Below are 25769 nucleotides of genomic sequence, written 5' to 3' on the forward strand. Positions count from 1 at the left end.
AGATAAAAACAAGAGGAGTTATTCAAAAAGACGAATTATGTCCCATGAGCTTTGGAACTTGGGTCTGGTATCAGCCAACCCAAGAAGGTGAAGGCGCAGAGAAATACAATCAGAATGATGCCTCAGGGAGTGGGTTTGAATCCAGGTCAGACTGATGTGATGGGAGCTCCCTCATCGCTCAACTTAAGCGTCAAAGTGAGACTGGGTCAGTAAACCACCGGCCTCACCACCTGAGAAATGGTTCACTTGGCATCAGAGTGAATGTGAAGCAAAGAATGACACAGACGGTCAGTTTGTCCTTTCCAGGAGCCTGTTTGGCCGAGGGTTTTATTAGTAGCTGCCGTCAGATGGTAGCATTTCACATGCGAACACTGTTAATAGATTTCCTCCTTTTCCAAAAAAAATGTTCTTTTTATGTACAAGAGTTGAATCAGAATAGCTTTACGGTTAAAACATTGCATATAAAAAAAGCAGAGATCATTCCGGTGACAGAACATTCAGTAGTAAAAGCTTGACACTTCAATCGGTTTTTTTGCAGCTAAGCAAAGTCATGGTTTAAGAACACTTCCTGTAAAAATGTACAAGTGATCAGTCAGGATGCAGAAGCCCTTAGAAAATATACAATATAAAAAAAATTCCATACTAACTGGAACAGCAGCTTAGAATCACTAGCATGTTTTACATTTTTCCGAGATATTCAAGTACAAACACTGCTCTGGGGACTTGTAGGAATTGTCTCAAAACCTCACACACGATGCAAAAGGCAAATCCTCCCCTCCTCGTACACACTAATCGCATACTTACACAACAAAAGTGCCACTAAGGTAAGAACAAACTTGCATTTATATAGCACCTTTTATGACCTCAGGATGTTCCAAAGCATTTCAGTCGATGAAGTTTTTCTGAAATGTGGTCACTGTCACAATGTAGAAAACTGCCGCAGCCAATTTGTATAAAGAAAGCTTCCATAAACGACAATGAGAACGTGAAAGAGAAAATCAGTTGGTTGAAGGATCAAATCCAGCTGTTGGAATTTAAATTCAATTAATAATTCTGGAATTGAAAGCTGGTCTCAGTGATGGTGACCATGGGAATACCATTGATTGTCATAGAAGGCCATCTCCGGTAGGAAATCGGCCATTTTTTCTTGGTGTGGACTAGACGTAAACATCTCCTGAAATGGCCTACACAAGCCACACAGTTCAAGAGGAATGATAGATGGGCAACAGTTGCTGGCCTAGCCAGCAATGCCCAAATTCCATGAAAGAATTTTTAAAACTTCCGGCTTTTCTTTGAATATTGTGGTGGGATCTCAAACAATCTCATCATTCCCTGATGGAATCTTTGTGCACTCAGTTCTTACTGTTACTGGTGAGAGGCCAGTCACAGTAAGAGGGAGATTAGCAGGGTAAATATGTGGGGTTACATGAATAGGGCCTGGGTGGGATTGTGGTCGGTGCAGACTCAATGGGCCAAACGGCCTTCTTCTGCACTGTAGGCATTTTATGATTCTAAGCTGGTAAAAGTCATTAGTCAGATCAAAAAAGGTGAGAGCTGGCAGCCCTGTCACTTGCACCCATAATCTCCTGTTCCCAGATTGATAAAGTGCCCAAGTTCACAGAACAGGAAACACAAAAAAGGGAGAGAAATAAAAACTCCAGCTCAGGTGAGGTCATAAATAACACCAACTGATCAGGAAAATACAGGTGAAGCAGCCAGCCCCTGTGAACAGCTCATCCGTCACCAAGCCTGGAATCTGTCCAAACAGATTGACAGAGGACATGGATTCCTGGCATGACAGAGGTTATGCTATGGGGAGAGTTTGAGTAGAATGAGCTTAGCTAATGAAGCCAATGACGAATCGATCACACTTGGAATGAACAGTGAGTCTGGATCTGTGACTGCCACCAGCAGCATTCAGCAAAGTGGGGAGAAGCCTTGTGATGTTAGTGTGGGTGAGCACGGATCTCTAAGCCCTGCGTAAACAGTGCCAACAGACTTAATAGGTACTCAGGGCCCACTGACATGGAGGGGATGCTGGGGGGGGGGTTACATTTTCACGCTTGCACTCTGAAGAGACAAGACAAACTGGGACTAACTAGGGAAGAGTATAATGTGGATAAATGTGAGGTTATCCACTTTGCTAACAACAGGAAAACAGATTATTACTTGAATGGGTGTAAATTGAGAGCTCAGTGAGACCTTGGGTGTCCTTGTGCATCAGTCGCTGAAAGTAAGCATGCAGGTACAACAGGCAGTGAAGAAGGCAAATGGTATGTTGGCCTTCATAGCAAGAGGATTTGAGTTTAAAAAAAGGGATGTTTTATTATAGTTGTATAAGACGTTAGTGAGGCCACAACTGAAATACTGTGTACAGTTTTGGAGTCTGTATCTGAGGAAGGTCCTTGCTATACAGTGAGTGCAGCAAAGGTTTACCAGACTAATTCCTGGGACTGGGATTCCAGTAGGACTGTCATATGAGGAGAGATTGAGTCGGTTAGGATTATATTCATTAGAGTTTACAAGAGTGAGAGTGATCTCATAGAAACTTATAAAATTCTAACAGGATTAGATGGGATGGATTCAGAAGAATGTTCCCGATGGTGGGGGTGTCCAGAACTAGGGGTCATAGTTTGAGGATAAGGAATAAACCTTTTTGGACTGAGGTGAGAAGAAACTTCTTCACCCAGGGAGCAGTGAATGTGTGGAATTTACTACCACAGAATGTAGTTGAGGCCAAAACGTTGTCTGATTTCAAGAAGAAATTAGATATAGCTCTTGGGGCTAAAGGGATCAAGGAATATGGGAGGAAGGGGGGATCAGGATATTGAATTTGATGATCAGCTATGATCATGTTGAATGGTGGAGCAGGCTTGAAGGGCCGAATGGCCTCCTCCTGCTACTTTCTATGAAGGTATAGTCTTGTGGAGGTAAAGCTGCGCATCTCAAGTGAGACCCAGCTCCACCTGACACATCCGCGCTGCCAACACATGGTCAAAGCAGATAGCACAAATGGACTTCCGGCTCAATAGCTTTTAGTTGTAGTTGTGCCTTTCTACACAAGGTGTTACACCTGACCACCCCCTACTGATTTTCCTTGCTGAATAATGCGTGAAATACAAGAAATTCCTGTGTGTGTGCATGGCTGAGCTTGCAGGACAAGAGCTGTATAACTGGTGAAGTGCTCTCATCAAGGATTTGCCTTGATGTTGTTACAGTCAATGACTTTCCAACAGCACTTTATTGAGAAGGCGTTTTCCTCAGTTAGTTGAAATAAGTGGAGCACCTGCCCCCAGTTTGCTGGGATTGTTGGTCACAAGGGCCTTTATCACAAGCAAGCACCTTCTTGAACAGCAGCTTCTCACTGTGCTATTAATCTGGAAGATTTGAAGTATGAATTATTTCAAGTCTTTTGACATTTTTCTATTCTATCAATGCTGAGATCTCTGTGCTCTTTTAATCCTGGTCTTTAAACATTCCTGATTTTGCATTGTTCCTACAATGACAGCCAAGCCTTCAGTTGTTTAGGCCCACTCTCCTTCTGTAAGTAACTCTTTAAAATCTACCTCTTGTTTCCCCTTATGTGATAAGTGCACCTGTGAAAAGTTTTTATTACATTAAGGGGTCTATATAAATGCAAGTTCTTGCAATGCCAGTGACAAACAGGAACCATCCCACTCCCAACCAAAGATGCTTTGTAACTGCTCATGGGGAGGGACCATTGTGATTGCCTCGCTCATTGACAAAATGCTGGGATTCAGCTCGTTCCATCTCAACAACACGAGGACATGGGGTGGGAGGAAGGTGGCAGCCATAGACGCGAGCTGCGTTTGAGTAAGACACTGATGCAACATGCTGCAAATGCTTTAAAATATAAAGGACTCGGAAATGAAATGGATGTTTCATTATTACAAACTGAAATGATCGATTGTGGGGTTACACATTTGTCAGAATTACTTCTGACTCTTTTACAAGAAACTTAAAGATTCTGGTGAATAATAAACAATAAACAAGTTCAGTTCAAGTTCTCATTGCTTCATGTTGAGTGGAATATTGTCCATTGTCAGACACTGTAAATGTGTGGAGTGTGTTGTGGGGCCAAATATTGTTGTTGTCCTTCTCTCAACTCCAGCACTTCAGGGAAAAACACTCTGTGCTGTGCTCTCAAACCCATATAATAATCTTCAAACGTCATTTAAACAGATCCAGGGATATCTCCGATATAATCTTATCCATTGGACAGGACCAAGCTCCAGGTTCACCTTTGGAAATAAAATGGTAGAATAGACTATGGGGCAATCTTTCCTCCGGTAAGGTAATACTTGTTAATATGTACATTGTTGTTAAGTCTTCCAATATGTTTGGATACAAAATTGGAAGCAGAGAGTAATGGTCAATGGATATTTCAGGTTGGAGGAAGGTTTGAGTGAAGTTCCTCAGGGAGTTGGTATTGGGGCCTTTGCTTTTCCTCATATATATTTTAATATATATAATATATATAATCATATATATTATAAGGGACATGGCCGGCGCAACTTGTGGGCCGAAGGGCCTGTTTGTGCTGTATTTTTCAATATATTAATGATTTAGATTTTGGTGTGCAGGGGGTAAATTCAAAGCTTGAGGATGATACAAAGCTTGGAAGTATTGTAAACTGTGAGGAGGAGAGTGTAGAACTTCAAAAGGACATAGATAAGTTGGTGGAATGGGCAGATAGATGGCAGATGAAGTTCAATACAGAGAAGTGTGAGATGATGCATTGGTAGGAAGAATATGGAGAGACAATGTAAAAGGTAAAACTCTAAAGCAGGCAGGAGATCATAGATCATTGGAGGTTGCAGGACAGGTGGGGAAAGCAGGTAATAAAGCATATAGAATGCTGGGCTTTATTAATAGGGGCATAGAGTACAAGAACAAGGAGGTTATGCTGAACTTATACAAGACACTAGTTAGACCTCAGTTGCAATATTGTGTACAGTTCTGGGAGCCACACTACAGGGAGGATGTGAACACATTGGAGAGAGTGCAGAAGAGGTTTACAAGAATGATTCCAGAGATGAGAAACTTCAGTTATGAGGATAGATTGGAGAGGTTGGGACTGTTCTCCTTGGAGAGAAGAAGGCTAAGAGGAGATTTGATAGAGATGGTCAAAATCATGAGGGTGCTGGCCAGAGTAGATAAGGAGAAACTGTAAAAGGATCGAGAATGTGAGGGCATAGATTTAAACTGATTTACAAAATAAGTAAATGTGATGTGAGAAAACACATTTTCACCCAGCGTGTGGTTGGGGTCTGGAATGCTCTGCCTGGAAGTGTGGTGGAGGAAGCTTCAATCGAGATATTGAAGAGGACATTAGATAATTCTTTGAATAAAAACAATGTGCAGGGGTACGGGGAAAAAGCAGGAGAATGGCACTAAGTCATGATGCTCATTTGGAGAGTTGGTGCAGACACAATGAGCTGAATGGTCTCCTTCTGCACCGTAACAATTCAGTGATTCTGTTTAGCAGCCGTAGCTCAAACCCCCAGAAAAGTTTGGTTGATTTATACTGCTCAACTGTTTGGATTCACACAAACAGCATCACGCCATTAGCCTCCATTTTAACAACTTGCTGGATTTGCACATTATTTGTCCATTAAACTCACCACAAAAAGTTAGGGCTCAGAATGAACAGTGTAAGTACCCTTTTAACAATGTGACAACTGTTAATGCAATGCTAATTCACTCGTCTGACCCAGAAAGGGAACAATTTAAACTGTAGTTAGTAAATTCTAAAGTTTTAAAAACAATCAAATCTTACAACTTTTTGTCCTTTTCCCTCCTAATGCAATCTTTCTTTCTCTGTTGCTCTTTCCATCCAGAATTTGACAGTAACTCAGCTTCTTTCTCAGTCATGGAACAAAAATGGAAAATGTTGGAAAATCTCAGCAGGTCCGACAGCATCTGTGGAGAGAGAACAGCGCAAACGTCTCAAGTCTGGATCAGACTCCCGACTCTGAGGTGTTAACTCTGTTCTCTCTCCACAGATGCTGTCGGACCTGCTAAGATTCTCCAGTTCCTGTTCAGATTGCTTCTATCTTTCTCAATCATTCCTGTTTCTTCCTCAATCATCAAATCTCATGTTGTTGATGAGGTAAACTGCTGGGCTCAGGTCCTGATGCCTCTCGCTAACTCATTCTCCGCTCACACTGCAGTCAGTTACTCCACAAATTATATACCAGCTGAACGGTCCCAGATTTGATTTTGTGTGTTAGAGTTTAAACTGGAATGAAGGCTGGCAGCTCTCTAGTGATGGACACCTTCAGTGTTGTTCCCACACACAGCAATCTTTAGCAAGTAACACTTTCCTGTTCGAAACAAGTGAGAATGTTACCAGTGAAGGATTTCAAAATGACATGTTGGTCTTGTTACTGGGCTAGGCAATGTTACACTACAAAGGTTTAGTGATTGATTATGGTTAGTGTAATTTTGAGGTTGCTTATCTACCTGTTAGGGCTCACCCTAGGGTGTGGCCTGACCATGAGTTCACAATGCTGGCTTTAAAAGAAAATCACCAGATTACAAGGCTAATGTTTGAACTTTGCCCTTCAGGAGAGGAGCAACCCCAACTGAAGAACTCAAAGCCCCAGCTGTGTGCTATGCATGATAAGCTGACCAATAAACGGTAAGACATTTCAGCAGAGAGCTACACAATGTGAAGCTGGACAATTACCCCCAAAACATCTCAACCTTCTCCCTCTTGAATACATTCCAATGTCCTGCTCTAGTTGTTGATCTGCTGGAGCCAGTGTCACCGGGAAATGTCTTCACTGAGCTCCACATTGTACAGCGTGCAATTCCCCAAAACTAAACCTACAAGTAACAAAAAATAGCGTTTATCATGGAAATTAGTGACGGAAAAATGAAGTGTGTAGATTCAGTACGAAAGGATAGGAGATGTTTGTTCCCAATTAGACTCACGTGATGCCTGGCTTCAGCTAAGAGGAGGATAAATGGGCACTTTTGTTAAAGCAAGTCATCCTGACTGCAGAGACTGAAAGTTAACAGAACCCTTTAATCTACAGTGAAGTTAAGCAAGTTCCAATCCATTCTGTACCGTTCACACCATCACAACTCCAGGCTCCAACTGAGGATGGCTTAACAAAAATTAGGAAAAATATCAACAGAATCTAAGAGGGAATTAACCAGAAAAAGTTGGAAATAGGCAGCAGGAGTCTCAGTGTGCCTGCTGTTCAAACAGACTCTCTTTCCTCAAAAGGTCTTTCCAGAAGCTAACCATTTCCAGCATTTGCTGTTTCGAGTCCAACAGTTCTCTTTTTTCTAGCCTCCTGTAAAACATGCCTTTCGCTTGCTATCTCCACGGTGACTGTGCTGAGCCTGTTTGTCCAGCTTTTCCCATCCAAAAACTGAACTGCGAGAAAGCTGGAAACTCAGTCAGGGACATGCTCTTAATGAAATCTGATCCTGCAAAATAAATCAATAACTTGTGTGTTCTAAGAAGGTCAAAGTCATCTCTCAAAGTCAGAAGAGAATCAAGCCAGAAGCCCAGTGATGCACCTGGGCTTCTCCTGTTTTTGCTGCCACAATGCATCTAATATTTACAAAGGCCAATGCTGGTAGGAGAATGTTGCACCCTGTTCCAGTGTGCTCCATATAAAGTATTGTGCACTTCCGTCACCTCAGAGAAAACTGTATTCCCAATTGTCTTTACAATGGCATTTGCAGATCCTCAGTAGTTGGCTGCCTACTACAGCAGCTTAGGGAATCTACGCTGTGTCATATGTCCATGTAATCATCTTCCTCATCATCGGTGTCACTCTCCAGTGAAGACTCCTGGCTCGATGTCTCCAGGATTTCCAGTGCTGGCTGACAGAGTGTCTCTTTCTTCACATTGGCAGCAGATTGTGCTGACAGAATGGCAGTCTGAAAGAAAATAGGGAAAGCAGTGTTCACACCAGAGCAATTCCACAGCAGAGACTCAGTGAGCAGTAGAATATCACAAAACCCATCTCAAAAGGCCAGCATTACGGGATGGAGACACAGCCTTCGATGACTGTGAATGTGAAGTCAATGGCAAGAGTTCTCCGTTACAGCCAGGCCAGACATATAATCATAGAATCTCTACAGCCCAAAAAGAGGCCATTCAGTCCATCGAGTCTGCACTGACGCTCTAATGGAGCACCTCACCCACCCCTCCCCAGCTCTAGCCCTGTAACACCATGCATTTAACCCACTAATCCCCCTAACCTGCAGATCTTTGGACACTAATGGGCAATTTAGCATGGCCAATCCACCCAACCTACACATCTTTGGACATTACTAACAACAGGTTAGCTGTATGCGCTAATGTAGAGCTAGTTATATATGGACTAAATGATCCTCACAAATAAATGAAGGAGATCTTAAAACGTTAATTAGATTAACTGCAAATACTCACCACAGAGTGAAGGGTGTCACCAGTTTGCTCTCACTCATGACAAAACTCCACTATTATATACATTGCCTGTGTAAATCCCACCTTTTACACAAACACAGATAAAAGCTGCCCCTATACTGGTTTAATAATCTACTCTTTTCTCCGCATGAAATTGCCAATTTAGTCCCAATTGGTAGCAGATTAGCACAAGTGCCTGTGACCACCAGGAACTGGACTCCACAAGTTTGTATCATATTGTCCTCTAAATCCAGTCAGAGTCTCAACTGGGATGTTCTGGTTTTCTGGGTGAATATCAATGGAATTCCTGCAGTAAATAAAATACTGAAATGTAAAAGGTTCCCGCTAGCTTTAAACTGTTTGCCCAAACTTGACCTTGGAGTTATTGACAAAATCAAATCTGTGAAGCCTGATTTGTTTTAGTCACACACAATCCCTAGAGCATGGAGAAGCCATTCGGCCCATCAAGTCCACACTGATTCTCTGAAAGAGCATTTTATCCAGGGAAATCCCCCCCCCCCATCCTATCTCCGTAACCTTGCACATTTACCATGGCAGATCTGCCTAACCTACACATCTTTGGACACTAAGAGGCAATTTAGCATGGCCAATCCACCTAACCTGTACATCTTTGGAGTGTGGGAGGAATGATGTGGAGATGCCGGCGTTGGACTGGGGTAAGCACAGTAAGAAGTCTCACAACACCAGGTTAAAGTCCAACAGGTTTATTTGGCAGTGCTGCCCCTTCATCAGGTCAGTGGGAGTTGTGTTCACAAACAGGGCATATATAGACACAAACTCAATTTACAAGATAATGGTTGGAGTGCGAGTCTTTACAGGTAATCAAGTCTTAAAGGAACAAGTTCCGCACACATGAGGACGGCCTCAACCGGGGTCTTGGGTTCATGTCACACTATCTGTAACCCCCACGACTTGCCTGGGCTTGCAAAATCTCACTAACTATCCTGGCTGGAGACAATACACACCTCTTTAACCTGTGCTTAACCCTCTCTCCACTCACATTGTCTGTATCTTTAAGACTTGATTACCTGTAAAGACTCGCATTCCAACCATTATCTTGTAAATTGAGTTTGTGTCTATATATGCCCTGTTTGTGAACAGAACTCCCACTTACCTGAAGAAGGAGCTTAAGGCTCTAAAAACTAGTGGCTTTTGCTACCAAATAAACCTGTTGGACTTTAACCTGGTGTTGTGAGACTTCTCACTAGAGGGAGATCCAGACTTCACCTTGACAGTAATCTCACGTGCAAATTTCATACAGTCACTCAAGTCTGGAATTGGGTCCCTGGCGCTGTGAGGCAGCAGTGCCAACCACTCTTACATATCTCAATTGACAGATTAACACTTTACTGTATTTAGATACATGAAATATATATCAAGATGTCAATCATTAATCTCGGATTAGAAAATGGAAAAAACAAAACATAAAAGACTAACAACTCCATAAAGCTACTTGTAGAAGTCATAAAATAGCAATATGAGGTTATTTATGATCATTAGTAACATTAACAGTTTGGTTTTGAGAGATATGTAGACAGCCCTTCAGTCTGAGCAGGGTTTGAACTTAGAGACCTCTAAGGTAAAGAGCCAATGTCTAACCCACTTCACTATCCAATCTTTCCTGTCTAATTAAATGTTTTTGCTACTTGACTCGGAGAAAGGACTGCAGGTCTCTGATACTGATGCTCCATAAAATGGGCTTTTGGGAGTGACCAAGCAGATTCTAGTTCACTTTTCCCATTCTGGTGGATTACACACACTTTCTGACACAGCCCATACCTAATGTTCTTTATTTTTCCAACCTACCGGCGAGACTAATCATTGCTGAAGACTGTGACATGAGCATCTCATAGTATTATAGAATGGTTTCAATACATAAGGAGGCCATTCAGCCCTATGACCCCCATATGTAATCCTCTTCAACCCTGAACTGCTGTCTTTGTTCTTTAAGTATTGTTCTAATATTAACACCATCTAGTCACTGACACACCAAGCAGTGGAAACCATCTTCTCCTGATTTACAATTATCAAACTCCCCTCCATAATTTTAAACACCTCCATTAGATCTTCTTTTAATCTTTCTAGATAGTGGGCACCATATTTTAACCTCTGTCCACCTGGTCAATGTTGCTGGCAATCTTGGGAGATTTTTGAATAGCTGATTGCAATCTTGCGAAACACGTGTACCCATGCGCACACTAACGCAGCCACATGCATATGGGCACACACTCCCCCAGGCCAAGCACCCACCCACGGGTGCACACTCCCATGGCTCACAAAGTGGCAGCTAAATTAGTGCACAAATATATACTGGGGATGGGGAATAGTTAGGAATGATTCCTTACCTTCAGCTTTTGTTTGGTTTCCTCGGACACGCTACCTTTTGGTGACAGTAGGGTTGGGGTCGGTGGTGTAACGGTTATTTCTGGTGGAAACTTTGCCACAGATGATGGGATGAAAAGCTTTGGCATGTTTGGAGGGACACGTGATTTGATCCGACTGCCATCCCCCTTACAGGACTGGGATGTTGAAGTGGTAGAGGGTTCATTAATGGAACTGGAAGCTATGGGAAATAACATAACAATCAACTCAGTAACATGCATTACAGTGGGCATAGTGTACAATTGTTTTTAAAATGAATCATGCTCAAATCACACCAGCCAAATTAAGGAGCTGTGTGTTCTATTCATCAACATAAATTATGCAGCATTCGAAAAATCGCAACAAGCTCCACAAAGGGAAGTATATGTCTGCATGCTTTCAATGTTTAGAAGCAACTTTTCTATCCATAAGAATTGTTTATAGATTTGCATCTTCCACTCCCCTCTTGCTTCACTGCTGTGTTTTATAACCCTGGAGAAGATCCTGAGAGGCAGGATTTATGAACATTTGGAAAGGAATAGTATGATCAGAAGTAGCCAGCATGGCTTTGTCCGAGGCAGATCATGCCATACGAGTCTGATTGAGTTTTTTGAAGATGTGACTAGACACTTAGCGGGGGAAGAGCGGTAGATGTGGTTTATATGGATTTCAGTAAGGCGTTTGATAAGGTGCCCCATGCAAGGCTTATGGAGAAAGTGAAGGGGCATGGGATACAAGGGGACGCCGGCATCTCCACATCATGGATATTATGGGGAACAGCAATCCCTGTGGATATTATATTGAACAGCAATACCTGTGGATATTATAGGGAACAGCAATCCCTATGGGTTTTATAGGGAACAGCAATCCCTGTGGGTTTTATAGGGAGCAGTAATCCCTGTGGATATTATATTGAACAGCAATCCCTGTGGGTTTTATAGGGTAGTCATGATGTGTAGATGCCGGCGTTGGACTGGGGTAAACACAGTAAGAGTTTTAACAACACCAGGTTAAAGTCTAACAGGTTTATTTGGTAGCAAATGCCATTAGCTTTCGGAGCGCTGCTCCTTCGTCAGATGGAGTGGATATCTGCTCGCAAACAGGGCACACAGAGACACAAAATCAAGTTACAGAATACTGATTATCTGTAAAGATTCACATTCTAATCAAGTCTTAAAGATACAGACAATGTGAGTGGAGGGAGCATTAGGCATAGGTTAAAGAAATGCGTATCGTCTCCAGACAGGACAGCCAGTGAGATTCTGCAAGTCCAGGAGGCAAGCTGTGGGGGTTACCGATAGTGTGACATGAACCCAAGATCCCGGTTTAGGCTGTCCTCATGTGTGTGGAACTTGGCTATCAGTTTCTGCTCAGCGACTCTGTGCTGTCGTGTGTCGTGAAGGCCGCCTAGGAGGATGCTTACCCGAAGATCAGAAACCGAATGCCTGTGACCGCTAAAGTGCACTTCAGCGGTCACAGGCATTCGGTCTCTGATCTTCAGGTAAGCGTTCTCCTAGGCGGCCTTCACGACACACAACAGCACAGAGTCGCTGAGCAGAAACTGATAGCCAAGTTCCACACACATGAGGACAGCCTAAACCGGGATCTTGGGTTCATGTCACACTATCGGTAACCCCCACAGCTTGCCTCCTGGACTTGCAGAATCTCACTGACTGTCCTGTCTGGAGACAATACGCATTTCTTTAACCCTGTGCCTAATGCTCCCTCCACTCACATTGTCTGTATCTTTAAGACTTGATTATCTGTAAAAATTTGCATTCTAATCAGTATTCTGTAACTTGATTTTGTGTCTGTGTGCCTTGTTTGCGAGCAGATATCCACTCCATCTGACGAAGGAGCAGGGCTCCGAAAGCTAATGGCATTTGCTACCAAATAAACCTGTTGGACTTTAACCTGGTGTTGTTAAAACTCTTACTGGTTTTATAGGGAACAGTAATCCCTGTGGATATTATATTGAACAGCAATCCCTGTGGGTTTTATAAGGAACAGCAATCTCTGTGGGTTTTATAGGTAACAGCAATCCCCGTGGGTTTTATAGGGTAAGAAGTCTCACAACACCAGGTTAAAGTCCAACAGGTTTATTTGGTAGCAAATACCATAAGCTTTCAGAGCACTGCTCCTTCGTCAGATGGAGTGGAAATTTTATAGGGAAAAAAGGTTTTATAGGGAACAGCAATCCCTGTGGATATTATATTGTAAGAAGTCTCACAACATCAGGTTAAAGTCCAACAGGTTTATTTGGTAGCAAATACCATAAGCTTTCGGAGCGCTGCCCCTTCGTCAGATGGAGTGGATATCCACTCCATCTGACGAAGGGGCAGCGCTCCGAAAGCTTATGGTATTTGCTACCAAACAAACCTGTTGGACTTTAACCTGGTGTTGTGAGACTTCTTACTGTGCTTACCCCAGTCCAATGCCGGCATCTCCACATTGATATTATATTGAACAGCAATCCCTGTGGGTTTTAAGGGAACAGTAATGTGTGTGGCAGTAACAGGGAAATGCTGTATCAGGTAAATGTTATTCGATGAGGACACACCAGCACGTTGCTTTGCAGTTTTGTGCTTAGGCAGTTGTGAGAAATGAACTTAGGCATGATACACTGGGGCTCTTAAAATAACAATCACATTGGGACTATGTTATTTTGAATATGTTAGGTGGTTTGATTAGGTATGATGGCATGAACAGTAACAAATAACATTCAAAAGAATCAGTGAACATTGACATCAAACTCTGCACGGGGTGAATACTGGGCAGATGTTTCCTCTAAAGAGGGAGACTAGAACTAGGGGGCATAAATTCCCTTACAAAAATTAAGAGAATTTATTTTCTCTCAGAGGGCTGTGATTCAGTGGAATTCTTATTGAATGTCATTGAATTTATTCAATGCTAATTTGCGAAAGACAAGGGAGTTAAGAGGTGTGTGTGTATTCACGTGCGTGCGCGTGGTGGGGGGGGAGAGGTGGTGGTGGATGGAGACAAACAGCAAAGTGGAGTAGAGGCCACAGGTAGGGCAGTCATGATCTTATCAAATGGCAGAGCAGGCTCAGAGGGCCACATGGCCTATTCCTGCTTCTAATCCTATGTGCCAAAACTCAGCCATAACCTGTTTGCCACAGGCATCTGGTCCTTATGCCCTGACCCTGGACTCAGGTGAGATTTTAAGGAGAAGTTCTATTCTGAGCTTGAAGAAGTCCTCATTGCCATTCCAAAAGTTAAAAAAATATTCTTCCTAGCAATTTTAATGCCAGGGTTGACTGTGACTTCAATATCTGAACCATTGGGAAAAACAGAGTGGGAAAAGCCATTGCTCAGCATGGCCTCATGATAATAAACACCCTCTTCTGCCAGGAGGAGATACACGGCACCATGTAGAGGCATCCTAGATCAAAGTACTGGCACCTACTGGACATGTCACTGTTCAGGTCAAAGATTTGGGAGGAAAAGGAACTCCCAAAAACTATCATTGCATTCATTGATCTGACCATAGAATCTGACTCAGTGAATCACAGGTGTGTTCCAGAGATTTGGCCCATGACATTTCATTGCAATCGCCTCATGATGGAATGACTGCAATTGTGTTGATTGGGATATCTAAAACAGATGCTGCAAAATGCAGACCAAGATCAAACAAGGCTATGTTACAGTCCCTGTACCATTCACGATTTGCATCATTGGTCAGTAGCTATTCACCTCAAAGAACAACTGCCATCTAGTGTCAGTATTAAATACTGTTGAGATGGAAAACTCTATAACCTCAGTTGCCTCCATGCCAAAACTAAACCGACCTCCATAGATTTACAAGATCTAAAGTTTGTTGCCGACTCTGCACTGGATATACAAGTCACTCTCAATCTCCTTAATTTTGCATGCAAAAAATCTGCTCTGATGTTGAGTGTTGCCAAAACAAAACTCAGATCAACCCTCTCGGGGATTGTCACACTAACTTCATTGCAGAGTTAAAGTAAGCCTACTTCTGACACTAATAACTTAAACTTAAAACTTAAACATAGTTAATCAAATATTCCATCTCCCAAGTATGTTGAAGGAAGGACTCTGGAATGTTAAACACTTTCCATATGTTGGCAAGTAGGTGGTTGACTCTTAAATGCTTCTGAAATGGCCTAGCAAGGTACTCAATTCAAGGGCAATTAGGTACTAAAAGAGATGGCGGGGAAATAGCAAATGCACTCGTGGTAATGTACCAAAATTCACTCTGGGGGGGGGGGTTCCCGCAGATTGGAAAACAGCAAATGTGATGCCATTGTTTAAAAAAAGAGGTAGACAAAAGGCGGGTAACTATAGGCCAGTTAGCTTAACTTCTGTAGTCGGGAAAATGCTTGAATATATCTTTAAGGAAGAAATAGTGAGACATCTGTATAGAAATTGTCTCATTTGGAAGATGGGTTCATGAACGGCAGGTTAATGTTTAACTAACTTAGTGGAACTCTTTGAGGACACGGCAACAGGAAACCACTGGATGTGGTGTATCTGGATTTCCAAAAGGCATTTGACAAGGTGCCGCCCAAAAAGCTGCTGCATAAGATAAAGGTGTATGGCGTTACGGGTAATGTATTACCATGGATAGAGGATTGGTTAACTAAGAGAAAGCAAAGCGTGGTGCTAATGGGTGTTTTTCTGGTTGGCGATCAGTGATTAGTGGTGTGCCCCCGGGATCAGTGTTGGGACTGCAATTGTTTACAATTTACAAAGATGATTCAGAGTTGGGGGCCAAGTAGCTCAGACTTCTCAAGCAAGCATGTCCAGGAGAGGGATATCTTGAATTCAAAGCTGAACTGGATTAGCTTTGATATGTAACCATATTAGATCACCTTGGATACATCACATCAACCTTGTTGTGAAATTGGATGGATTGTTCACCGGTCACATGGGTCACCAAGAGGTGCACCAATGTCCCAGTGACTGAAGGTGATAAGTTGACTGACTATCACAGCTGCCCTCAGGCTCCAGAATTTTCTTTGCTATGAGAGAGCTGAAGGCTGAAAGATTGAGTTGAACGATCTACCACGTGATGCTCTGTAGGAACATGCTACAGTACATGGTATTACACAAGCCTGCATTGAAAGCTCAGAAGCCAAATCAAAGTATCCAGAAATTTCAAAATCTTAAAACTTTTGACTAACTGTCAGCAGAGAACATAGAACATTACAGCGCAGTACAGGCCCTTCAGCCCTCGATGTTGCGCCGACCTGTGAAACCAAACTAAAGCCCATCTAACCTACACTATTCCAATATCATCCATATGTTTATCCAATGGCCCTTTAAATGCCCTTAATGTTGACGAGTCCACTACTGTTGCAGGCAGGGCATTCCACGCCCTTACTACTCTCTGAGTAAAGAACCTACTTTAATAATAAATAGTTTAATACTTTACTTTAGTAAAGAGGAAATGAAAAACAGCTGAAGTCCGTTCATGAGAAGTAGAATCAAGTCAGGCAAAGTCATTAAGAATTGGGATACTGAGCTACAGTGTACCCAATCACTCTCCTCACTCCAGTTACCAAGGAAAACGATGAACTGTTGAAGCTGGCAAGGGGAAGGCAGATGGAGGGGAAGAGGTGTCCCCTTGCTTTTGTGTAGGCACACAGAATTCATAAGTACCCGTGCTGCTGAAATACTGGATATGAATCACTTTATTACAACAGTTCCAATGCTCTCTACATTCATTCATCAGTTGCTTGCTAAATAAATTAATAGATTGTATCACTGATGTAACTACACACAGAACATATTACTAAGGACCTGAAAATACTGCAACAGCGAGTTAAAGAAGATTCACTCACTGTTTAGTAAATCTTATCTCAACACTGGACCGTTATATGCAGGATAACAGGTCTGTGCTGGAAGAACAATACATAGCAGATTGATGCTCAGGGTCCAGGAAGTGTGTCCCCATGTAACCCTTCTGGTTACATCTCAAATATAAGCTTAATACAAGCATTCTTACACTAATGAACTTACTATGTGCCCTTTCAATTTGGTAAACCATCTGAGAGCTATTGATTACCATTGCTGATGTGAGGTGCAGCAGTGGCAGGAGATTGGAGGCTTGGCGTAGAGTGGCTAGGCTTGACTTTGCTCATGCTACCTCCCTTTGGCAGCCAGCACTTTGTGCCCAGCAGCCAGAACCACGGTTGGTGTATGAGCTATTCAGCTGTTAGTAACCTGCTGCTGGATATACTCACTGTGACTGGAGCAGTGTGCAGGATGGGAGCCCTCATCCTGTTGAGTGTAAGTGCCTTCTTCTTGCCAATGAGAGGAATCGTGGGATGAAGCAACGGTTGCCATTTTCATCTGGTGGCACAGGTGAGTCTCCTGCTGCCGATAGCTCAGTCCTTCCAGAGGCTCCTCAGAATCGTCATCTGAAAATTATGGTGCACAGAAAAGACCCAACTGACTCCAGTTCATTATTTCCCAAGCTCTTCCATTGAACTCATCTAATGTTATCACACAGGCTTATTTCAGATAATGGTACCAATATACCACCTCCATCACACATTAATATAACAACCACATCTTGCTTCTGTGACACTCAATAAAGCTCCTCAAACTGTTAACAGGTCAATATGTCTTCTGCAGAACATGGCTCTGGGTTGGAAATGTTGAATTTGATAGATTTTTCACTTCAAAATAATTCCTCTGAAATAGGATTCAAACAAACATATCGGTCAAATACTACTTTTCTCAGAAAGTGGCACAAGATGAAAATGTTACATCTTTTAACATATATCTGTGACAACTTCCATGGGGTATTGGTGGGAAGTAGGACCAAAAAGCACAAAATATTCTCATATTCTGAAAGGAGAACAAAAAGTCTTGCATTTTGAGAGCATTTTTAATAACCTCAGGTGCCCCAAAGTGCTTTGGAGTGTAGGAATCGCAGTTGCAAGGTTCCACACAATCAGCAACTTCATAATGGTCGGATCATTTGTTTGAGTGATGTTGGTTGTGACAAACTCTTTCTGTTCCACTTTGAAATTGTGCCATGCGGTCTTCTATACAGCGGGAATTTTGCTAGCAGGAGGGGTCTCAATTTAACATTTCATCTAAAATCTCATCACCTCAGACAATGCAGCACTCCCTGTGTTACACAGGGAGTGTCAGCCTAAATTAATTGTTGAAATCTGGATTTGTAACTTGAACCCTAACCTTCTGATTCAGATAGGAATGTCAGGGTTAAGACCAATTCTGCATTGACTGTCTTTAGGATGGATTTTGGGCAAATGTTTCAAGTCCAGATCCCTTGAACTCACTGGATTCATTGCCTGCTAGCCAGTGCAGGCACAGAATATATCGGCAGAGTGACGATAGTCCAACACTCACAGGTAATCAACAGTGTCAATGGAGAAGTACAGACTGTGTAGTGAAGTGCACTGTCCATAGAATTTCAGAAATGTATGATGTCTAAAGTCCAAAGGAAGTATGAATATCCCCTCTGTCTATGGAGGCTGGGTGAAAGAGGCTTGCTGCAATTCCAGTTAACATTGGTCCAATCTATCACAATGCTCACAAATGCAGACACCTCACTCTCTGGGGCCATTGAATGACTAGTGTGAAAAATGGAGTGGTACTTTGAGGTTCAGTATATCAGCTTAGCCTAGTTGACAGCAATATTTCCTGAGTTAGAAGGTTGTGGTTCAACTCCCAATGCAGAGTTTGAACACAATCTAGGCAGAGACTTGACTGTTGTATTGAGGAAGCATTTCATTTTGAGGTGCTATACTGCCATGTTAAGCAGACGTCTCACCTTGGCTGTTCTAATCATTTAGAGGGATGTTAATGATCTCCTGGCACTATTTAATGGGAATTGGGAATTCTCTCAGCACATAAGAACTAGGAACAAGAGTAGGCCATCTGGCCCCTCGAGCCTGCTCCGCCATTCAATAAGATCATGGCTGATCTTTTTGTGGACTCAGCTCCACTTACCCGCCCGCTCGCCATGACCCTTAATTCCTTTACTGTTCAAAAACTTATCTACCCTTGCCTTAAAAACATTCAATGAGGTAGCCCCAACAGCTTCACTGGGCAGGGAATTCCACAGATTCACAACCCTTTGTGTGAAGAAGTTCCTCCTCAACTCAGTCCTAAATCTGCTTCCCCTTATTTTGAGGCTATGCCCCCTAGTTCTAGTTTCACCCGCCAGTGGAAACAACTTCCCTGCTTCTATCTTATCTATTCCCTTCATAATCTTGTATGTTTCTATAAGATCTCCCCTCATTCTTCTGAATTCCAATGAGTATAGCCCCAGTCTACTCAGTCTCTCCTCATAAGCCAACCCGCTCAACTCTGGAATCAACCTAGTGAATCTCCTCTGCACCCCTCCAGTGCCAGTATATCCTTTCTCAAGTAAGGAGACCAAAACTGTACACAGTACTCCAGGTATGGCCTCACCAGCACCTTATACAGCTGCAACATAATCTCGCTGTTTTTAAACTCTATCCCCCTAGCAATGAAGGACAAAATTCCATTTGCCTTCTTAATTACCTGCTGCACCTGCAAACCAACTCCTTGAGATTCCTGCACAAGGACACCCAGATCCCTCTGTACAGCAGCATGCTGCAATTTTTTACCATTTAAATAATAGTCCATTTTGCTGTTATTCCTACCAGAATGGATGACCTCACATTTACCAACATTGTACTCCATCTGCCAGCCCCTCGCCCACTCACTTAGATTATCTAATACCCTTTGCAGACTTTCAGCATCCTCTGCACACTTTGCTCTTCCACCCATCTTAGTGTCATCTGCGAATTTTGACACACTACACTTGGTCCCCAACTCCAAATCATCTATGTAAATCGTAAACAATTGCGGTCCCAACACTGATCCCTGAGGCACACCACTAGTCACTGATCGCCAACCAGAAAAACACCCATTTACCCCCACTCTTTGCTTTCTGTTAGTTAACCAATCCTCTATCCATGCTGATACATTACCCGTAACACTGTGCACCTTTATCTTATGTAGCAGTCTTTGGTGCGGCACCTTGTCAAATGCCTTCTGGAAATCCAGATACACCACATCCACAGGTTCCCCATTGTCCACTGCACATGTAGTGCCCTCAAAGAATTCCACCAAATTAGTCAAACATGACCTGCCCTTCATGAACCCATGCTGCGTCTTACCAATGGGACAATTTATATCCTGATGTCTCGCTATTTCTTCCTTGATGATAGATTCAAGCATTTTCCCTACTACAGAAGTTAAGCTAATCGGCCTATAGTTACCTGCCTTTTGTCTACCTCCTTTTTTAAACAGTGGCGTCACATTTGCTGTTTTCCAATCTGCAGGAACCACCCCAGAGTCCAGCGAATTTTGGTAAATTACAACTAACGCATTTGCTATTTCTTCCTCCATCTCTTTTCGTACCCTGGGATGCATTCCATTAGGACCAGGAGACTTGTCTATCTTTAGCCCCATTAACTTGCCCAACACTACCTCTTTCGTGATAATGATAGTTTCTAAGTTCTCACCTGCCATAGCCTTCCTGTCAAATGTTATTTGTGTCTTCCACTGTGAAGACCGACACAAAATACCGGTTCAATGCTTCAGCCATTTTCTCATTTCCAGTTATTACATCACCCTTCTCATCCTCTAAAGGACCAATGTTTACTTTCACCACTCTTTTTCGTTTTATATATTTGTAGAAACTTTTGCTATCTGTTTTTATATTCTGAGCTAGTTTACTCTCATAATCCATCTTAATCAGCACCCTGTATAACAATCACCCCTCATTCGATACTATCGAGAAACAGAACAATTCACCAGGCATGTTTATAGGACATGGTCGTGTGTAATTTGTTGCTGTATTTACGCACATAACAGTAACTGTACTTCAAAAGCAATTTATCGTTGGCATGATTGGGGGGTGGAGATCACACAGACTCTGCAGATCCCAGGAAGAATGTGGAGAACTTTTCAAATAGACTTGTTTTGCCATACTTTGTGTGTCGGCCAAGCCTCAGCACTGAAATCAAGGCTGGCACTCCAGAACAGTACTGAGGGAATGCAGCACTGTCGGAGGTACTGTCTTTCAGATGAGATGTTAAACTGAGATCCCATTTGTCCTTTCAGATGGCTGTAAGAGATCCTATGGGATTATTTTAAAAGGAGCAGGGGAGTTATCCCTAGTGTCCTGGCTGATTGTGGGAGTTTGCTGTGGACAGGTTATAATGTGTTTCCTCTCTCACAACAGTGACTGCATTTGAATAGTACTTCCCTGGCTGTGAAGCACTTTGGGACAGCCTGATGTTGTGAAAGGCGCTACACAAATGCATTCAGTGTGGTCAGCGTGCGAGTGTATTTGCATATTCAATAGGTCAGTACATTGAACTGAAAAATTAACACTGAAAGTTTGAGGCAGCCAAACAAGGTACTTTTGGGGAATGCCCACGCTTTTTATTCATAAATGTATCTTGTGCTAGTATGAGAGGCGAGCAATAGATTATAAAATCAATACTTAATTTAAGGAACTTGGCTATTTGTCAGGTACTCAATCAAGACACAGCTTTCTGGCTCCGAGGGGACATTATAAGCTTGTGCAGTTAATAAAACCCTAGTCTCTGAACAGGAGGTGCTGCTTGGTGCTCTTACCACCACAAGGTGTCTAAAACGCTTTGGCAATGTGGACATTAGTGCAACAATATATCAAAACTACACCAACTCTCCCATCTTATTTAAATTCTGCATTTATATTATACACATTGCTGGCATTGCTTTTTTTAAAAGAATGTCTACAGTTGAGTGCAGTGTTCCAATAGTGAAAACATTCCTTCATAAAAGGATGTTGTTAGTTGATGCACTGAGATCATTGTCTCACACACCTCACATGGAGGTGTTGGAATCTTTAACCTCATGATGAAATCAGGTCAACGAGACGGGTGGGGGCACAAAATTCTTTTTGTAGTTTTCTTAATTAACAGACAAGAGAAAAATAAATCTTTACACAGAGTGTGGCTGGAATGTACAATTCTTTGTCGCAGCAGGGACCATAACCTCTTTTAAAAGGATATTAAACAGTTGTTTGAAAAAGAGGAACAGTGAAGGGAATAGGGAACAAGCGAGAGAGTGAGAACAAGTTCATGTGGAGAAGGACACTGGTAAGGCTTGATGGACTGAATAGACTTTGTTCTGGAATTTTCCAAGGCACTGTAATTAGAATGGACCCAAGGTACCTGGAACAAGCAATTTCCCTCTGTTTAATTATTCTAATCCTTTGGGCCCCTTTTGCTCACCCCTACCCATTTTACAACTGATTTTGAAAACAAAGACTTTTTTTCTGCACAGAATTTAGAAATGGAATGTAAAATTTATCAAAACATTTTTTTTAACCTTGTTTGCTGCCAAGCGGCAAGTCATTTTCAGAAATTGTTTCCAGCCCTGACTGGAACACTTCAGTGAAAATAAAGCATCCATCCAGCTCTCAATGCCAGTTAGCAATAAACTCAACCTCTGCCTAACTACAGCACTAAACAGTCCCAAAACAGTACATCTGCTGTAGCAACATGCTGTGCAATGGAATAGTGGGCAAAGGCACAGCTCTGTTAGTCCAATGAACACACACACAATCATGGTTGTGCCAGAGGGGGACAGTGGAGGCCAAAGGCCCCACAACTACACGTGTGGCTTTGGCAGCTCACCCTGGTGGGCTAATCTCGTGTAATGCTGGCAGCAGGCTACACTGCAATACTGGGTGTTGAGGAAGAATGGTCGACTGCAACAAACAAGACAATGGAGGGGATGAAGAAATTGGGAAATATCCTACTTCCAATAAAAAAGACAGAATCTGCCCTGGTTCAGTAAGCACTTGAACTGCAAAGCTCACAACTTTGATCCAATTTTTGGTCTGTGCTGGGTTATCTGATCTCATGATGTGGAGATGCCGGCGTTGGACTGGGGTAAACACAGTAAGGAGTCTAACAACACCAGGTTAAAGTCCAACAGGTTTATTTGGTAGCAAACGCCACTAGCTTTCGGAGCGCTGCTCCTTCGTCAGGCGAGTGGGAGATCTGCTCACAAACAGCAAACAGGGCATATAAAGACACAAACTCAATTTACAGAATAATGAATAATGATTGGAATGCAAGTCTTTACAGCTAATCAAGTCTTAAAGGTACAGACAACCAAGGCAGCAACCAAGCCTCCCCCGGTACCACAGTAGAAAACAGTACCATTAGAGGGAAGTCCATTGTCAACTTGTCGGACTACACACTTCAATCAGATGAAATAGAAGTTCTCAGCCGAGGGCTCAATTTTTGCCCCACCACCAAAATAGACCCCATCAGTCTCGCAGCAGACACAGAGGAATTCATCAGGCGAATGAGGCTGCGGGAGTTCTTCCACAAACCCCAAGAGGCCAACAGCGAACACAACAAGACAGCCAATGAACCGGAACAGCAGACAGAGAGATCCGCAGTGCATCCGAAGAGGAAAGAGTCAAATTGGACTCCTCCGGAAGGCCGCTGCCCTCGACTTGACATGTATGCCCAAGCCATCAGGAGGTCCATCAACACCAAATTCATCAGCCGCACTCACAAGACAGCCCCGAACATCACCCAAACACAACGCAATGCCATCCGCGCTCTCAAGACCAACCGCAACATTGTCATCAAACCAGCAGACAAAGGAGGGTCCATCGTCATACTGAACAGAACGGATTACTGCAAAGAAGTGTACCGACAACTGAACAACAAGGAACACTACAGACAGTTACCCGCAGATCCGACCAAAGAACACACCCGTCAACTCAACACTCTGATCAAGACCTTTGATCCGGACCTTCAGAACACCCTCCATGCTCTCATCCCACGTACTCCCCGCGTTGGAGATCTCTCCTGCCTCCCGAAGATACACAAGGCAAACACACCCGGCCGTCCCATCGTATCGGGCAACAGGACCCTGTGCGAGAACCTCTCCGGCTATGTCGAGGGCATCCTGAAACCCATTGTACAAAGAAGCTCCATCTTTTGTCGCGACACTACAGACTTCCTACAGAAACTCAGCACACATGGAGCAGTTGAACCAGGAGCACTCCTCGTCACAATGGATGTCTCGGCACTCTACACCGGCATCCCCCACGATGATGGCATTGCTGCAACTGCCTCAGTACTCAACACCGACAACTGCCAGTTTCCAGATGCAATTGTACAACTCATCTGCTTAATCCTGGACCACAATGTCTTCACCTTCAACAAGCAGTTCTTCATCCGGACACATGGAACAGCCATGGGGACCAAATTCGCACCTCAATATGCCAACATCTTCATGCACAGGTTCGAACAAGACTTCTTCACCGCACAGGACCTTCAACCGATGCTATACACTAGATACATTGATGACATTTTCTTCCTTTGGACTCATGGTGAACAATCACTGAAACAACTATATGATGACATCAACAAGTTCCATCCCACCATCAGACTCACCATGGACTACTCTCCAAAATCGGTTGCATTCTTGGACACACGCATCTCCATTAAGGACGGTCACCTTAGCACCTCACTGTACCGCATGCCCACGGATAATCTCACAATGCTCCACTTCTCCAGCTTCCACCCTAAACACGTTAAAGAAGCCATCCCCTACGGACAAGCCCTCCGTATACACAGGATCTGCTCGGATGAGGAGGATCGCAACAGACACCTCCAGACGCTGAAAGGTGCCCTCATAAGAACAGGCTATGGCGCTTGACTCATCGATTGACAGTTCCGACGTGCCACAGCGAAAAACCGCACTGACCTCCTCAGAAGACAAACACCGGACACGGTGGACAGAGTACCCTTCGTCGTCCAGTACTTCCCCGGAGCAGAGAAGCTACGACATCTCCTCTGGAGCCTTCAACGTCATTGATGAAGACGAACATCTCACCAAGGCCATCCCCACACCCCCACTTCTTGCCTTCAAACAACCGCACAACCTCAAACAGACCATTGTCCGCAGCAAACTACCCAGCCTTCAGAACAGTGACCACGACACCACACAACCCTGCCACAGCAACCGCTGCAAGACGTGCCGGATCATCGACACGGATGCCATCATCTCACGTGAGAACACCATCCACCAGGTACACGGTACATACTCTTGCAACTCGGCCAACGTTTTCTCCCTGATACGCTGCAGGAAAGGATGTCCCGAGGCATTGTACGTTGGGGAAACCATGCAGATGCTACGACAACGGATGAATGAACACCGCTCGACAATCACCAGGCAAGAATGTTCTCTTCCTGTTGGAGAACACTTCAGCGCTCACAGGCATTCGGCCTCTGATATATTCGGGTAAACGTTCTCCAGGGCGGTCTTCACGACACACGACAGCGCAGAGTCGCTGAGCAGAGACTGATAGCCAAGTTCCGCACACACGAGGACGGCCTCAACCGGGATCTTGGGTTCATGTCACACTATCTGTAACCCCCACAACTTGCCTGGACTTGCAAAACCTCACTGGCTGTCCTGTCTGGAGACAATACACATATCTTTAACCTGTGCTTAATGCTCTCTCCACTCACATTGTCTGTACCTTTAAGACTTGATTAGCTGTAAAGACTCGCATTCCAATCATTGTTCATTATTCTGTAAATTGAGTTTGTGTCTTTATATGCCCTGTTTGCTGTTTGTGAGCAGATCTCCCACTCGCCTGACGAAGGAGCAGCGCTCCGAAAGCTAGTGGTGTTCGCTACCAAATAAACCTGTTGGACTTTAACCTGGTGTTGTTAGACTCCTTACTGTGTTTATCTGATCTCAACCAGATTAGCATTTGGGGAGCTACAAAAATGGTAACCATTTACAAATGAATCGATGGTGTGGGAAAGGCTCCCTGTCCTCAGCAGCATGCTGGGCCATGGCCGTGTGCAGACATTACACAAAATTAGGCTTGGGGATTAACAGTGGTAACTCAGGTTGGGTATCAGCAATT

The 25769-nt window shown here is 43.4% G+C and overlaps 1 protein-coding gene across 2 annotated transcripts in view; it reads right to left on the reverse strand.

The window, feature by feature from the left end:
* Positions 1–301: 301 nt before the first annotated feature.
* cabin1 (calcineurin binding protein 1) overlaps positions 302–25769 on the reverse strand; it is a 524701-nt gene continuing 499233 nt past the window's right edge. For both annotated transcript variants that reach the window (XM_078226800.1, XM_078226799.1), the window contains 3 exons: positions 17044–17220; positions 10801–11018; positions 302–7923 (listed from right to left, as the gene is read on the reverse strand). In XM_078226800.1, coding sequence (XP_078082926.1) covers positions 7777–7923; positions 10801–11018; positions 17044–17220 — 542 coding nt within the window. In that variant the 3' untranslated portion in view covers positions 302–7776. The remainder of the gene's footprint in view (positions 7924–10800; positions 11019–17043; positions 17221–25769) is intronic.

The sequence above is a fragment of the Mustelus asterias genome, chromosome 13, assembly GCF_964213995.1.
Source record: "Mustelus asterias chromosome 13, sMusAst1.hap1.1, whole genome shotgun sequence".
In the NCBI taxonomy this organism is placed as follows: Eukaryota; Metazoa; Chordata; class Chondrichthyes; order Carcharhiniformes; family Triakidae; genus Mustelus; species Mustelus asterias.